The sequence below is a fragment of the Coenobita brevimanus genome, chromosome 40 (assembly GCF_032717465.1).
Source record: "Coenobita brevimanus isolate Jiangsu-jjx chromosome 40, ASM3271746v2, whole genome shotgun sequence".
Lineage (NCBI taxonomy): Eukaryota > Metazoa > Arthropoda > Malacostraca > Decapoda > Coenobitidae > Coenobita > Coenobita brevimanus.
The window spans coordinates 55816003-55833784 of record NC_136993.1 but is presented as its reverse complement, the minus strand read 5'-3'; the positions used below and the strand labels follow the sequence as shown (position 1 = coordinate 55833784).

Below are 17782 nucleotides of genomic sequence, written 5' to 3'. Positions count from 1 at the left end.
AAAAAAAAAAAAATTATACCTTCAAGAAAATCATTAACTTGTAAATGCTAAGAAAAAAAAAAATCTCACCATTGGTGATTTTCTTATGTAATGCAAGCAAATATATGCACTGCAATGTGTGTCTGCCATCTTCAGGTGCGATGAGGACAGGGAGCAGAAGATAAAGTATAGATAAAAGAAAAAAAATGGAGGAGAGTTGTGAAGCTACAGAGTCCAAGATTCAGAAGTTTGCTGTTTGTACATAATCAAGTTGGCAATTTTCAGTGAGCTCCAACACTAAAAGCAAAAAATTTTTTTTACAAATCTCACACTATTCATTTGTGTAATGCAATACTGGTATTAAGACAACACCATCTTTGTAGGGCAATTTCACAACTTTTCTGAACAAGTATTTAGAATGAATTACTTTTTCTTTTGTCTTGGAGCAATTTTTCATGAACACAATATTGATGAGTTTTGAATCACAAGGGTGAAAAAATTTTCAGTAAAGTTTTGGCTTAAAACACCACAAGTATAGTATCCATTGTCCTTTTTCTCTTTCAGGAAAACAAAATCTTCATTTTCCAACATGAAACAGTTATCCTTGTATGTTGTGGATATGCATGCTTGTTGTGAAGTGTCCTTTGTTGCACTGTACTTTTCCTTTTCAGCAAGCCTTTTAAATACTTGTGAAATGGGATTATTTGATGACCTTACTAACTTTTTTACTATATGTAAATGATTCTCAAAGGGGAATGCACTTAAAGAGTTCAATGAACACTGATAGTTTTCCACATCATCGGCTAAATGAACGACATTATGTACGTTATATACAACAAAATGGCGACCAAATACCTCATCGCATTGTTGCACAAAATACTCCAGTAGTTCTCGTGCATATGACAAATAGCCATTCCTTAGATGGCTGTCTGAGTTCAATAAAATAGAAAGAGCTACAGTTAGTGACAGGCTTGTTTTGTAGATTTCTGGAGAAACAATATCTTTCAAAGCAACAATACTTGTGTACAAGATATATTGCCTGAATTCAGTAGCCTTCCAACGATCAATCACAGCCAGAGACCGTGGCTGCCTAGCAAACTCACTTGGGAGTGACATGCCTTCCAAAACACCAGACAACAAGCTTAACTGTTGCTGGAAGAGTTTACACACTCTAGAACCTCTCATAAGGAAGAGCAACATTCTTCTTGTGACACCAAGGCAAATTAAATGCATGTAGTCCAAAGGAAATCCTTTAACACAAGATATCCCATACTGAATGAGAGGACTCATTCCCAGCTGATGAGTTCCTTCATAATGACCTAGTTTGAATAATTCATCAGTTCTTTCTTTACATTTATTTGAAGAGTTTAGTATGAGAACATGAGAGTCCCAAGTTCCTTTAATCTCGCATCTTTCACATGCATAATAACCAGTGTGGCTTTTAATGCATTTCAGAAAGGATCGGGCAGGTGCATCACATATAAAAGAAATAATATTCACACCCAATCTCTTACCATCCACAACTAAACCATCTTGCGAAAGTTGCTTGTATTCTTCTAAGAAGTCTGAGAGAAAATTGTCTACAGATTCCGGCTTTACTTTCCCACAATAAAGAGCTACCAATGCAGGCCTAAAATAGCTAAATTTCAATAATATTGGCCAGAACTGCTCATTACTTGACTTATATAATGGAATTCCATCTACATTTATTTTCAATTCAATGAAATCATTGTTTTCAACAAAATCTTTATTGGCATCCAGTATCAGTTGCAAAGTTGAGGCTATTCCAAAATATGAATATTGTCCACCACACTTTTCTTTTATTGTTACATGCCTTGGAGTTTGCAATAATGTGCGTGCATCTTTTGGAAGATTAAATCCTCTTTTCCTAAGAATTTCTAAAAGCTGATTAAGTGCTTGTCTCGTGATATTATTCAGAGTGGCCCACCTAGCTAATTCTTCCTGAGTAGAATCATCAGTGAAGCTATTTTGAGTATCATTATCAGTGTCAGATTCCTCTGATGAAGAGGATATTAAACTGCTATCAATCTGTTGCTGACAAGCCAAAGTGAAGGATATATCAGCGTTCTCGCTAAGAGGGATCTCACCATTAAACTTACTGACTTTAGAACATGAATTATCTTCATCTTCACTACTAGAAAAAAGCTCTTTCAGTTGACTTTGTAGTTTCCTGTACCTTTTATAGTAAGCCATGATAATTTTTTCCTCAAAATGGTTTTACTTTTACTTTTGTGGCAAGGTTACTTAGAGGAGATATACAGCACTGGAAATTTTAAAGAATAAGAAATAAAAGAATGTTATCTGAAATTAGACAACAAAGTATTAGTAAAAGACAAATAGAACACAAAATAATAAATCTGCACATACACAAACATATAATAGAACTTAACTGAGGAAACAGAAAAAGGATGGAAAGCAAATATAGGGAGCAGCAAGTAAATTGTAGATGCTCTGAAGTTAGTTATTACTGAGGTTAATAAGAAATACTGGTAGTGCTAATTCTATGGATTCTGATTATATATGGAACTTTAACAATGCTTTAAATCACTATTTCTTAGTAAGTACTGCATAGAGGTGAGAAACAGGACTCTAGGGGATGTGATAATTCTGGGATGGGGTTCAAATGAAAATAGGATAAAATCATTTACAGAGCATCATGTTTTTAGAAATCCATCAACATTCTTCATAATCCAGAGTTATGGATGCTACAACTGGTTTGTTATTGGAGAGGGAAAGGGAAAGGTTAGTTACAATATATTAACATAAAAGGGGTAAAAAAAAAAACTGCTGTATACCCTGAGTGGGGGTATGTTAGTAAACTAGGTATTACCATTACTAGAAAATTATAATAGTTCAATAGTTACCATAATGTATTATAGTGTTCCATATTTCAAAATAATTTCCAACCATGGTCTTGCTGAAAAGCATAATGAATATGATTTGAGGGCAAAATAGACTAGTTTTAGTATGAATGTACAAAACTTTTAAACTACTAACCTTGTACAAATTTTGCTAGAACAAAAAAATCTAGTGTTGACTGCGGAGTTCCACCCTGTAGCCTATTAACGGTATAGTAACGTATGCCTTTGTAGTCTAGGTAGCACAAGACACAGTCACCTCTTCAGCTGGCTAGATTTATCGTCAACTGAAAAAATAAATAAAAATGTATAGCTTAACTAGTGGTACTGCAATGGGTGAAAATTGAATATAATAAAAAGTTTATTGCAGTGAAGCAAATAAAGCTAATTATTGACAACGTAAAATAATAATATGATTTCCAAAGATAATGATACAGTATGGTCTTACGCCTTAAAAGGCCCCTATGAAAATGAATTAATATAGTACCGGTATTCATTAAGTAATAATAGATATACAGTATTTATAAAATGAAGGGGAATCATCCTGGGACAGATATATTTTGATAGGGAATCGTCTTGACAGGGAATTGTTCAGGGACCTGCATAAGTACCGGTACATTACACACAATACAGTGTATTTATTTCCAAATTTTCAAATATACCATCCCTCACCAGGATTAGAACTTGGAACCTATAGATGAGTGCATCAGCTTTTCACCAATGGGGTACCACCCTGAAAAAACAATACAACCATGTGTATGCTCAGTAAGCAAATACAGTAGACTAAGTACATTTTGTAGGTGACCATAAACTTAACCAAACTGGAGGTCAAAATCATATTTATATCAAATAAATTTGGTAATATTTTAGTTTTGGTTCCACATGATTTTTTTCAATACCAATCAATAGCCTACCGGTAAGCAATTGTGAATAAGCTATTTTGAGTACCAACAATATAACCATAAATAATATGGTCCATTTTTAACACTACCGGTACACATCACGCGATCATTGACTTTTCGTTAACATTTTCATGAATTTCTAACAGAATCAGTCATTCTAAGAATGTTTTCTTCATGGCATTTCTGTCGCAAATTAATTATAAACGAGTTATCGCTATTCCATATGTGGTATGGTTATAAGCCTCCTAGTGAAGTAAACAGGACTAGCGACTTTTTCAGTGATTCGAATGGCCCAAAGCAACTCAAATCACACCAAAACAACAGAAGCACTAACCTAACCTAACCAAACCTCATCTATCCCCCAAATCCTAACAGGGGGGCTTCAACTCCTCCAGACCCCCCACACATTAACCAAATCTTACCTAACCTAACCTGGTGTAAATACGAAACATTACTTTCACTAGTATACATACAGGTGAACACACACAACTATCTGTCTACAGCAGGGGAAACATGGCTCTCCCATTGAAAACAATAACACTATAAATTGCATAACTCAGTAATGGTTGATTTACGACGAATGTGCCATAGAAGAAAAAAGGACCAGAATTGCATAAGGTATAATGCTAGTTAGTTCAATTTCTTGTCAGTGAGTTGGCTGTTAATACGAAATAATACCGGCCTGTTAGCCTAAACATCGATATAAGTTAGGTCCTAGGCCAGCTAGCCTATGAAAAAAAAAAAAAAAGTTGCAAAATTACTCTTTTGTTGCTTGAGGTTAACTTAAGGATTGGGAAAGCAGATTTCTCAAAGCAGTGCCATTAAGTTAGGGCCTAATCAACAGGCTACAGCCTATGAGTCTCAAATTTCCCTATTTTTGGAGAAAAAAGGATGTGTGGCTAAGCACAAAGTGCCTGCCCTCTTCTTCCTAATATCATGAGAGAGGGAAAATTACCTTTGATCCTTTGCTGCAGGTTTCTTGGCCGCTTGGTGAAGTTGCTGTTGCGCCCTTGGTGAACTTGGCGGCAGTTGGCGTCATTTGATATTATAAACAATTCAAAACAAATGAATTTCGAAATGCACACCAGAGTAAAGCATCATCTCCAAGAAAGCCAGGAAATTAAGTACAAATAACTTCTACTTTGCAAAAATACTACATTCTAACTTCATTTGAAAATATTAGATTTAAATAAAATGCATGATTAAAATGATACGATCACCACAAACAGTTGAGTGGCAAGTTGTATCTGGCAATATTCAGTACAAACGTGTCACATGTCGCAACATATGGAGATTCTATTTGACTTCATGCTGTTTGAACGTATTTTATATAATTATATGCTTACAATCATTATAAGAGTAGGCCTGTTAAGCAACAAAACATTTTCTGACTACAGCTATTAATAACATGCATGAGTTATAATTTATCTATATTTTTGAAATTATTCCAAAACATATCAAACTACATTGGAAATACGATTATATGGAGGCAGGTATCATGTATTTCAAGCAAAAAAAATTATAATGTGAACTCGTGAATTAAATGAGAATGAATCCACCAGTTCTACTTAGAGATAACATCACATCTAATTCGTAAGAATTCCACATCCATTTATTCACGTGAATATGTCATCTAAAAATTCACGTGAAAAAGACATGGATATCTGGTGAATTCGCGTGTTCACAAGTTTTCACCAAATTTCCACGTGGATACGACGTGAAAATCACCACCTGTGCCCACTGGGTAGTGCTTTCCCTGGAGTTGTTCATTCCACTCCCATATACCCTGGAGTCTTGTCACCGGAGGCTCAGTTGCAGTTGGAGTTGAAAAAGATGGAGATGGAGATGCAGCGTGCAAGAGAGAAAGAAGAGATGGAGATGCAGCTGGAGATGCAGCGTGAAAAAATGCGATTTGAGCTGGAGAAGACTCGCTTGGAGGTGACTGCTAAAAGGTCTACTTCAGATACCCATACCTCAGGCCGTGCAGAGGATAGGGAGAAGTGGCTCTCAAGGAGTCTGAAATTAGTGCCAGCATTTGATGAGTTGAAAGTGACAGAATGGTTTGTCAGGTTTGAAAAGAAGGCTAGGGAGTTTGAGTGGCCCAGGCAGCGCTGGGTGGGCTTGGTATATAATGTGCTGAAGAGAAAAGCTTTGGAAGCGTATAATAGGATGGGCCCTGAGGATGTAGATGATTATGATGAATTTAAAGCAGCTATTCTTAAGGCATATGAACTTAGACCAGAGGCTTATCGGTTGTTGTTCCGTGGGGCTTGGAAAAGACCTGCTGACACCTATATGGCCTACGCCAGGTATCTGGAGGAGACGTTAGACGAGTGGTTGCTGAGTGAGAGCGCCACTTTGTATAACGAGGTGCGTGAACTGCTTTTGATGGAACATTTTACCAACATGGCTGACAAAGAAATTGGTGTTAAAATTAGGGAGAAGAGATTTAAGACATTGAAGGAAGCAGCGACGTGGGCTGATGACCGGGTGTTGGCCTTGCGGAGTATGGGGGTCAAGTATGCTAATTTTCAGCATTCCAGGGAGAGGACTGTGAGTGGTCCGGCCTGGGATAAATCTCCCGTGAATCAGTCCAAGGGAAGTCCCTAGGAGAAAAGGAATTCAGGGAGAAAGAGCCCTGTATCCAGTTCGAAGCTACTTTGTTACTTTTGCAAACAGAGTGGGCACATCAACCCTAACTGTCCTAAGTGGAAGGCCTCCCAAAATGCCAAACCAGTGGCACTAGTTGTAGGTTCGAGTCAGGTGAACGAGAGGAGTTGGGAGAGTGGTAACGGTGAGGGAGAAGTCTGTGGAAAGCTGGAGTGCAGCCGGCTGTGCTTGCTGCCAGCTCAGGCTGTAAAAGTTACCCAACATAATACGGTGCCTCCTGGTGAACTGCCTCAGAAATCGTGCTTAGACTGGTGTAAATCTTTTATGTGTCACGGCACAGTGAAAATTCACGGGGTCAATTATCCAGTTACTGTGGTTCGTGATACCGGTGCACAACAGTCTGTGTGCAGAAACGTGACTGGAAGGCCTGCAAACTCAGGGAAGTATGTGCTGTGTAGAGGCATGAACTCAGATGAATACTATGATTATGTTCATGTGGAACTTGATTGCCTCATTGTTCAGGCTGCAGCTCAAGTCATTGTTGCTGATGTAATGCCAGTAGAGGGGGTTGATTTTCTGCTGGGGAACGACCTGGCTGGGGAGAAAGTATTTCCATCTCTTCCCCCACCAGTTGTGGCATAGAAGTGTTTTGACGCCCCAGAAATTGGTATTGAAGTTGATGCAGAAGTGGAAGCCATGTTCCCGGTCTGTGCAATTACAAGATCTATGGCACAGGTTGCAGCCTGGGTGGAAGAACCGGTGAAGTCACAGGTTCTTGGGGTCGACTGTGGTGAGGCAGGGCCACCAATGGAGGAACCTTGTGAGCAGGGTGTTGCTGTGGTGGGTGAGGAGAGTGGGAATGCGTGCATGGGCGCCGCCCCACTTCCCACTCAGGACACTAGAGGTGGTGCTGAGTGTGTCTGTGCTGTGTGGAGACTGAACCCAGCCCACCGACTGAATTAGAAGAATTTCAGGACGCTGGGGTTGACTGTGGGGATGCAGGACCACCGTCAAATGCACTTGAGGAACAGTGTGGAGTCTGACATTCCTACCCCTGTCGAGTGTACTAGAGGTGGCGCTGAGATTGATCGTCGTTCGCAATCCAGTGTCCCGACCAGTCCCTTATCTCAGTCCTCAGTAGAGCTGGCGGGTGTTGGGCCAGCAGAATTGAGGGTGAAGCAACAGGAGGATGTAACATTAAAGCCCTTGTTTGCTCGAGTAGGGGAAGAAAGAAGTAGGGAGTGTGGTAAGGAGGAGTTCCTGATTAAAGACTGTTTTACATCGGCGATGGACGGCCACTGGCGCCACGGTGGATGGAGTGGGTGAGTTAGTGCAGGTGGTGGTGCCTGTGCAGTATAGGGTGCCGTTAACACAGTTAGCACATGAGGGACCTTTAGCAGGTCACGTGGGAAATAGAAAGACAGTGCAGCGCTTAAGATATAATTTTTGGTGGCCAAGTATGCCGGGACAAGTTGCTATGAACATCAAGAGCTGTCATACGTGTCAGATAGTAGGCAAGCCTAATCAAGTTCTTCCTGTGGCCCCTTTGACTCCCATTCCTGCAGTTGAACCTCTGTTTACCCGGGTAATCATTGATATCGTGGGCCCTTTAACTCCTACTTCTGCTGGAAATAAGTATTTGTTAACCATAATGGATGTTACAACGCGATACCCAGAGGCTATACCAATCAGAAGCATGCAGGCGAAGTCAGTAGTCAAGCAACTTATCCTGTTCTTTATTCATTTTGGCCTGCCCAAGGAGTTGCAGTCAGACCGTGGAGTAAATTTTACATCTAATTTGTTTAAGCAGACAATGACAGAGTTGGGCATCAAGCACATTTTGTCCAGTGCCTACCATCCGCAGTCACAAGGTGCCCTGGAAAGGCATCATCAGACCTTAAAAACAATGCTGCGCACCTTCTTCTATGATAGTGGAAAGGATTGGGACCTAGCAGTACCCTTTGTTATGTTTGCAGTGAGAGAGGTACCAACTGAGTCACTGGGGTTTTCACCCAATGAGTTAGTGTTTGGGCACAGAGTCCGTGGTCCCTTGGATGTGGTGCGAGAGGCCTGGAGTAACATCTGGCAACCAGGAATCCATGCTGGACTGTGTCTGCTGCACTCGGGAGAGACTGCATAGCCCTTTAGAGCTTGCCCGTGACCATCTAATCGGGGCTCAAGCGAGAATGAAGGGTCATCACGATAAGAAGGTCAGAAGTCGTGAGTTTAAGCAAGGAGATGAAGTTTTGGCACTGCTGCCCATGCAAGGAAAACCTCTGGTGGCTAGATTCAGTGGTCCTTATATTGTGAAGAAGAGAGTTGGGGAACTTGACTATCTAATTGTTACCCCAGATAGGCGGAAGAGTACTCAGTTGTGCCACATTAATATATTGAAGCCATACTACTGCCTAGTTGATTCTCATTGTGGGATGACTGCTGGTGTCTCTCGCCTGGGATGTGAAGGATGGGGGAGGACGTGGCAGTAAAGGAACATGCTGTGGAGGGAGCTGTCGGTGCCGGTGATGTGAGTAATGGACCAGGGTTACAGCCACAGTCCCTAGAAGGTGTCTTTGGAGTGGACGTTGAGGGAACCAGGGATAAGAGCGCTCCTGTAATTTTGGCGGTTGGTAGTGAGTTGGAGGAGCATGAGGAAGTGCTTCGTCGTGGTGAGATGTTACCAGCTGACCTATGGGAGGGCAATGGTTATGCAGCTCTGGTGGAGAAATTGCGACACCTTGATCCAGTAAAGCGAGAAGAGCTGTACAACAGATTATGGAAACATCCGAAAGATTTTGGAGATTCACCGGGATTGACAACTTGGGCTACTCATGACATTGACGTTGGGGATAGTAAGCTTGTAAAATTAGCTCCCTACCGCATCAACCCTATCAGACAGAAAGCTCTCGATAATGAGATCAAGTATATGTTGGACCATGGATTGATCAAGAGATGTTTCAGTGAGTGGAGTTCACCAGTTACCTTACAGCCGAAGCCAGATGGGAAGGTTAGGTTGTGTGTGGACTTCTGGAAGGTTAACTCACTGTCTAAGACCGATGCTTATCCCTTGCCTCGGGTCGATGACTCCGTGGACAAGGTGGGAAATGCCACTTATATCACCAAACTTGACTTAGTAAAAGGATACTGGCAGGTCCCGCTGATGGAACGGGCTAAACAAGTGGCTAGCTTTGTTGTCAGTGGTGCAGTATATCAGTGCCAGGTGATGCCTTATGGACTGAAGAATGCTCCAGCCACTTTCCAGAGGCTTATGGATAAAGTGGTGGATGGCATACCTAATTGTGTCGTTTACATCGATGATGTCATTGTGTATGACACCAAGTGGGAGGAGCACCTTGATCATGTGGAAATGCTCATTAAGCGGTTGGAGGAAGCTGGCTTAGTAGTCAACTTGGACAAGTGCGAGTTCGTACGTGCTAAGGTCCAGTACCTTGGATTTGTTGTAGGACATGGGCAAGTGGCTCCACCTCGGGCTAAGGTGGATGCCATTTCCAACTTTGCAGCACCCCAATGTCGCCGTGCCCTCCAGCGATTTTTGGGCATGATCGGCTATTACAGAAGATTTATTGGAAATTACTCCACAGTGCTTGCCCCTCTTACTGACTTACTGCGCAAGGATAAGAAGTGGCAGTGAACAGCCGAGTGTGAGCAAGCTTTTACTACTGTTAAGTCTCTGCTGTGCCACCACCCTATATTGTGTGCACCAGATTTTGACAAATCTTTTGTGCTGGCAGTTGATGCTAGCCGAGTAGGGGTAGGAGCAGTGTTGATGCAGCCGGATGAGGGCCAGGTTGAACATCCCATATCATATTTCTCAAAGAAGTTTAATAGAGCCCAGAAGAACTATTCCGTCATAGAGCAGGAGTTATTAGCGATTATCCTGGCCCTGCAACACTTTGTTGTCTACCTGCCCCCTTTTGGCCCTGTGATCAAGATTTATTCAGACCATCATCCCCTGCAGTTTTTGAACAAGTTAAAATTTAAGAACCAGCGTTTGACCCGCTGGAGTTTGCTTTTGCAAGAGTACAATTTAGAAGTTAGGCATATTAAAGGGATTGATAACGTAATTGCTGATTGTTTATCAAGGGAGGGGTCAGGGTCTTGATTCGGAAATTTTGATCCAGGGCTCAAAATTTTCCCTTGGGGAAAGGCGTGTTACGCTGTCCGCCTGTCCGTTCCCACGGGTGCAGCCGTTACAGCTGGGCTAGGGGATTATGCAGTATCCGTGTCATTCGCAGAGTTTAAATTAGCGAATTACAATTTTTTTTTGTTTCTTTCGTTCCTGCCACTGAGGGCAATTTTATTTAATACCATGCTAAGAATGCATTTGATTATTTTGATTGTCTTATGTGAGCTCCCAGTATATTTAATGATGTTTTGCTTGCAATAGAAGTACCAATTCATTGTAGAGATAGAGGGGCACGAATTAAAGTTCCTTATTAATCTGATTCATGCGTTCACGCTTGGCTGCACACGAGCCTAGCATTCGTCCAGTGTCTTCCCAACCAGCTTCAATATCGTGTGTGTGTGTACACTCTCTCCCCAGTCATATTTTTTGTATAGAGAGAACACGTCGGTGTCTCTAAGCCGAGCTGGCGTTTTCATATAAGTTCATTTTATTCTTTTGTTTGCTGACTGAGGGAAGTAGCTATTTTATTTGATTTTGTGACTGTGTTGTCTTTGGCGGGCCAGGCTGGCTCACTGTGGTCCTCTCGCTGCCTTTATTAACGTTCACCAACACACGTACATACATAAACAAACCCCTAACCCCTACACAGTTCAATCCCATCTCCTTGCACAAGGCTAGTGAGAACTATCATGAGCTATCAACTGCGTTCCCCCTTGGACACGGGTTAAGTACAAATTCGTCACCACCGGAAATAAGTGGGAGGTGTTTCTGTAGACTGTCTCGGGCGGTATTATTTCTGGTAGTGACTATAGTAGGCTAGGACCATAGGTAGGCTGTTCCATTTGTTACTATCAAAGTACAGAGTGTTGTGTACTTAAGTGATACTTCCGTTGCGCAGTTTTTCTCTAGTTTACGGAGTGTGAGTGCCGGGGTGTGCGTTACTTTCACAACGCTGTGGAGGCTGATCATCTAAAACTACCTTTGTTTTCTTTTTGTAATAGCACCGGGCTGGCGCTACCGTAACAGTGGCGACCTCGCATCAAGATATCCTAACAGTGCCGCCTTCTTGCTAGGATATCGTTACCTTGGCGTTCTCTGTGCTTTGAGGTGAAGTTGATGAGTGTGAAGTTTCTCAGTCAGCATTAGTTATTTCATTATTTAGTACTGCCATTGAATTGTCGCCATGGAGTCACGCGTGTCTACACCAGAAGGCGTACGTGCTGAGTCATCTGTTGATAAGGAAAATTTGGAACAACGAGAGGCACATAGCAAAGGTACCCCCCGTGTGAGCCCTGTGTTTAACTATGGTGCTGATCTGCCTCGTTTTGCTACCCCATTATTACCATCTATGATGCCACTGAGCCAGTTTACAGCAGTTCCCCCAGGTATGTCAAGTGCTTTCCCTGGAGTTGTTCATTCCACTCCCATATACCTTGGAGTCTTGTCACCGGAGGCTCAGTTGCAGTTGGAGTTGAAAAAGATGGAGATGGAGATGCAGCGTGTAAGAAAGAAGAGATGGAGATGCAGCGTGAAAAAATGCAAATTGAGCTGGAGAAGACTCGTTTCGAGGTGACCGCTAAAAGGTCTACTTCAGATACCCATACCTCAGGCCGTGCAGTGGATAGTGAGAGTTGGCTCTCAAGGAGTCTGAAATTAGTGCCAGCATTTGATGAGTTGAAAGTGACAGAATGGTTTGTCAGGTTTGAAAAGAAGGCTAGGGAGTTTGAGCGGCCCAGGCAGCGCTGGGTGGGCTTGGTATATAATGTGCTGAAGGGAAAAGCTTTGGAAGCGTATAATAGGATGGGCCCTGAGGATGTAGATGACTATGATGAATTTAAAGCAGCCATTTTTAAGGCATATGAACTTAGATCAGAGGCTTATCGGTTGTTGTTCCGTGGTGCTCAGAAAAGACCTGCTGACACCTATATGGCCTACGCCAGGTATCTGGAGGAGACCCTAGACGAGTGGTTGCTGAGTGAGAGCGCCACTTCGTATAACGAGGTGCGTGAACTGCTTTTGTTGGAACATTTTACCAACATGGCTGACAAAGAAATTGGTGTTAAAATTAGGGAGAAGAGATTTAAGACCTTGAAGGAAGCAGCGACGTGGGCTGATGACCGGGTGTTGGCCTTACGGAGTATGGGGGTCAAGTATGCTAATTTTCAGCATTCCAGGGAGAGGACCGTGAGTGGTCCGGCCTGGGATAAATCTCCCGTGAATCAGTCCAAGGGAAGTCCCTAGGAGAAAAGGAATTCAGGGAGAAAGAGCCCTGTATCCAGTTCGAAGCTACTTTGTTACTTTTGCAAACAAAGTGGGCACATCAAGCCTAACTGTCCTAAGTGGAAGGCCTCCCAAAATGCCAAACCAGTGGCACTAGTTGTAGGGTCGAGTCAGGTGAACGAGAGGAGTTGGGAGAGTGGTAACGGTGAGGGAGAAGTCTGTGGAAAGCTGGAGTGCAGCCGGCTGTGCTCGCTGCCAGCTCAGGCTGTAAAAGTTACCCAACATAATACGGTGCCTCCTGGTGAACTGCCTCAGAAATCGTGCTTAGATTGGTGTAAACCTTTTATGTGTCACGGCACAGTGAAAATTCACGGGGTCAATTATCCAGTTACTGTGGTTCGTGATACCGGTGCACAACAGTCTGTGTGCAGAAACGTGACTGGAGGGCCTGTAAACTCAGGGAAATATGTGCTGTGTAGAGGCATGAACTCAGATGAATACCATGATTATTTTCATGTGGAACTCGATTGCCCCATTGTTCAGGCTGCAGCTCAAGTCGCTGTTGCTGATGTAATGCCAGTAGAGGGGGTTGATTTTCTGCTGGGGAACGACCTGGCTGGGGAGAAAGTATTTCCATCTCTTCCCCCACCAGTTGTTGTGGCAGAGAAGTGTTTTGACGCCCCAGAAATTGGTATTGAAGTCGATGGAGAAGTAGAAGCCATGTTCCCGGTCTGTGCAATTACAAGATCTATGGCACAGGTTGCAGCCTGGGTGGAAGAACTGGCGAAGTCACAGGTTCTTGGGGTCGACTGTGATGAGGCAGGGCCACTAATGGAGGAACCTAGTGAGCAGGGTGTTGCTGTGGTGGGTGAGGAGAGTGGGAATGCGTGCATGGGCTCCGCCCCACTTCCCACTCAGGACACTAGAGGTGGTGCTGAGTGTGTCTGTGTGGAGACTGAACCCAGCCCACCGACTGAATTAGAAGAATTTCAGGACGCTGGGGTCGACTGTGGGGATGCAGGACCACCGTCAAATGCACCTGAGGAACAGTGTGTCACTGTTGAGGGTAGAGGTGTTGAGTCTGACATTCCTACCCCTGTCGAGTGTACTAGAGGTGGCGCTGAGATTGATCGTCGTTTGCAATCCAGTGTCCCGACCAGTCCCTTATTTCAGTCCTCAGTAGAGCTGGCGGGTGTTGGGCCAGCAGAATTAAGGGTGAAGCAACAGGAGGATGTAACATTAACCCTTTAACCGCGGGTATTGTTTTGGTCTGACTGTCCTCTCCCGCAGGGGTTTCAGCCAAATGTAAACAAACCTTTAAACCTTAATAACTCTGCACAGAATAAAGCTAGAGAAAAAAATAAGGTACCATTAGAAAGTACTAAACTTCAGCTTTCCATTGATGTAGGTTTCATGACTTTGTTGACTTTCACAGGACGGGGAGAGCCATTAGAAGTGAGGGGTGTGAAATAACTTTAACGCCCCACACACCAGTACCAAATGCCAACCACTCTCTCATAATAGTAATATAAACATATATGAACACTGTACATACGATATACACCCACTCTGTGTTCACTGAGGTAGGTAAAAAGCACTTCCCTGCGGCTGCGCCCGCTCTTCACTGCGGCTGCGCCTCACTTCACTGCTGCGGCACCCGCTCACTGACGTTTCATGTGATCTTTTCATTCTTTCTAACATCTATTTTACGTATAATCTGGGCAATATATATTATACTTACACTGCACTTATTACTATATTGCGTCACTGGCGCATCACAGAATTACACAAGTGCCGCAGAATTACACAAGTGCCACAGATTCTCTTATTACAATATCACTTATACTGGCCAATATTTACATTTTTTTCTAGGCAAAATATCCCTTATTACTACATTATCCATTATACAAATATTGGCAAAGCACGTCACTGTCGCATCACTATATATCACTGTCACTTTCAGTATTTACTCAGAGAGTGGTACTCGGCAAAGCACGGAGTTACACGTAGAGCGACTTGGCATTCCAGGCACTGGTATGTGCTCATTTTTCTCGTTCTAGGCCTCCGTGTGGTGTTAGAACATACTCTGCAGCGGCCCTGTGACAACCTGCCGCCTGCTGTAAGAGCAATTTCACAAGTTGGTGCCGGCTCATGTAATTGCGGCACTCAAGACGGTCAGGTTGTGTGCCAGAGTGTCGCCTTGGGATCAATGCCGTCACCTGACCAAATCGTGCAAGTAGCTGCTGCACAACAGTCTTGGAAAACTGTCTCAGTGATGGTTGCCTTATGCCCCCAACTTGCGTCTTGTAGAGAATGTAGGCGTTGAGCATGCACATATCGAGCATGTGCAGGCAAGCCTTCCTGTACCATTGGGTGTTTCTCCTGAGACAGTCGATTTTGCCAATCATCATATCAGACTTATCAACAAGTCTCATATTGACATTGTAATCAATGACGGCATCAGGCTTCATGATTGGCTATCCCGTCCTGTAGCTGACCTTCCCAGTTCTCTGCAATTCCCCCTTGTGGATGGTGCTGATCATATTCACGACCTTCTTGTCATGCCATCTGATCGCAAGAAGCTTGTCTGACTTCTTCAGGTGAACATCTCCCTTGGATGATGATGCTTCGGGGAAACTTGGCGACTCTTTCCTATAGCTCCGTACAGTGCCAACAGTGCCAATGCCGTGTTCAGCAAGGTATTTGGAGAGTTTCGGTGCTGTGTAGTAATTGTCTGTGTACAGCACATGATTACCATATGATTACCACCAAAATACCTCTCCATCAGCACTTTTACAACGGAGCCAGAGAAGCCAAGGGGGTCTTTCCTGTTCACATCCATTGTGCTAGCAGAGTAGATGACAAAATCCAGGATATACCCCGTCTCAGTCACACAGCACAAAGAACTTTATCCCAAAGCGGTGGCGTTTGCTGGGGATGTACTGCATGAATTTGAGACGTCCTCTGAACAATACCAGGGATTCGTCTATGACGACTTTCTGCATAGGCCGGAAAAATCGCATAAATCGATCCCTAATCCTGTTGAGAAAATCCCTCACTTTCCACAAAGGGTCAGTTTGGGACGTGTTTGCATTGTCAGCGAAGTGCAGGTATCCAAGCAGCTGTCGGAACCGATCCCGTGGCATATACTTCCCGAATATTGGGATAGTAGTAATGTCATCCACGAGCCAGTACTCCTCCAACTCATGTCTATATGGGGCATCAGAAACAGGGCAAAAAAAACAGCTCTCTGATTCCGACAGGCAACCACGACACTTGTTTTGGTGAGCCAATAGGTCCCAGCCCTTCTGCACACTGAGCTGCATACCTATTGGTCTCATCACTGACATGCTGCACGATTTCATCATCCATGAAGGCCAGGAAGTAGTCAACAAAGTCATTGCATTGCATGGGAAAGCCGGCTGTATTTCAGCATTTGTCATATCAAACGGTGGATTGTGTGGCTGAAAATCTGCATCGTCAGACCAAACAAATGCATCCACTTTCCCTGTGCGTGGTTCAGTGGCAGTGGCAGATTGCATTGCACTCGTTTCCCCGTGAGAAGGAGCTGAGGTGGAGGCAATGGGTGAGGCAGGAGGCGAGCGGGAGGGGGGTGAGTGGGGGGGTGGCGAGGGTGAGGAAGCTGAGCGGGGGGCAGGCGGGGGGGTTTCTGACCTGGTGCGTGGTGAAACTTGACCATTTCTACCCCGCTTATCACCTCGCTTATCGCCCAGCTTTGCCCTCCAACTGCCACGCATCCCCTTTGTTCTAGGCCTGCCTGCCCTGCCTGCACGGCCTGCCTTCCCTCGCTTTGCAGGCTTTGGGAATTCGTACTCCTCAGATGATCTAGACTGAGGAGAGGGCACGGCAGATGATGATGATGTGAGGGCAACAGGGCTAGGGGAACGGGAAATTGATGGGAAATGCTTACTAAGGCCTGGTGTGGGAGACGTGAGCCTGCGCTTCACTCCCTTCCCACGTCCAATACCAGATTTGCCCATAGGAGCCTTTCCTTTCCCAGAGTAAGTTGGGGGTGGTGGGGGGGGAAACAACACGATCACTTTCATCACTGTCACTATCAATGGAAAATGGTTCACCACCAATCACTGCCAAATCATCACTGCTTGCTGTGTGTCACTTTCACTGCCACAATCAAGAGTAGTACTTAGTTTTGTCCAGCTCAGTTCTAATTTCAGGAGTGCTCAACCCCTTCTGCTTCGCCATCGGCAGTTCCTTTACCGGTGTAGAGGCAGAGGGAACACTAGCACTAATCATTGTAGAGGAGGAAGCGAGCGACGATGAGTAGGGACGGAGCGCCATTATCACGCACAGAGCTGGACAGGTACTGACTGATGCGGGTCAGGGCAGGGGTGGGGGGGGCCCCCTCGGGGTTGGAGGAGGGAGGTGTGGGATGGCTGGCGTGAAAGAACTCGACAGCTACTCTTGCGTGAGACACTTTGCGCGCCGGGAAAAGACGCGGTGTTCAAAATATTCACGATCATTCCAGAATGACACCGCGGTTTGGTCCAGTTTTGTCAATGTCATTCTGGAATGACACCCGCATTAAAGGGTTAAAGCCCTTGTTTGCTTGAGTAGGGGAAGAAAGAAGTAGGAAGTGTGGTAAGGAGGAGTTCCTGATTAAAGACAAAGTTTTACATCGCCGATGGACGCCCACTGGCGCCACGGTGGATGGAGGAGTGGGTGAGTTAGTGCAGGTGGTGGTGCCTGTGCAGTATAGGGTGCCGTTAATACAGTTAGCACATGAGGGACCTTTAGCAGGTCACGTGAGAAATAGAAAGACAGTGCAGCGCTTAAGATATAACTTTTGGTGGCAAAGTATGCCGGGACAAGTTGCTGCGTACATCAAGAGCTGTCATACGTGTCAGATAGTTGGCAAGCCTAATCAAGTTCTTCCTGTGTCCCCTTTGACTCCCATTCCTGCAGTTGAACCTCCGTTTACCCGGGTAATCATTGATATCGTGGGCCCTTTACCTCCTACTTCTGCTGGAAACAAGTATTTGTTAACCATAATGGATGTTACAACGCAA

General features: G+C 44.1%; 2 protein-coding genes across 2 annotated transcripts in view; one reads left to right on the top strand and one right to left on the bottom strand.

Moving 5' to 3' along the window:
* Nucleotides 1-310: 310 nt before the first annotated feature.
* On the bottom strand, nt 311-2193 carry LOC145397119 (uncharacterized). The gene is made up of 2 exons (XM_080270319.1): nt 638-2193; nt 311-380 (listed from the first exon to the last, which is right to left on the bottom strand). Exons 1-2 carry the CDS (start codon nt 2191-2193, stop codon nt 311-313), a joined length of 1626 nt encoding a protein of 541 aa, XP_080126445.1.
* A 1417-nt stretch (nt 2194-3610) lies between these two features.
* LOC145397117 (uncharacterized) overlaps nt 3611-17782 on the top strand; it is a 33124-nt gene continuing 18952 nt past the window's right edge. Inside the window, exons 1-2 of the mRNA XM_080270318.1 lie at nt 3611-3623; nt 5739-6266. Of these exons, the coding sequence (XP_080126444.1) occupies nt 3611-3623; nt 5739-6266 (541 nt within the window). The remainder of the gene's footprint in view (nt 3624-5738; nt 6267-17782) is intronic.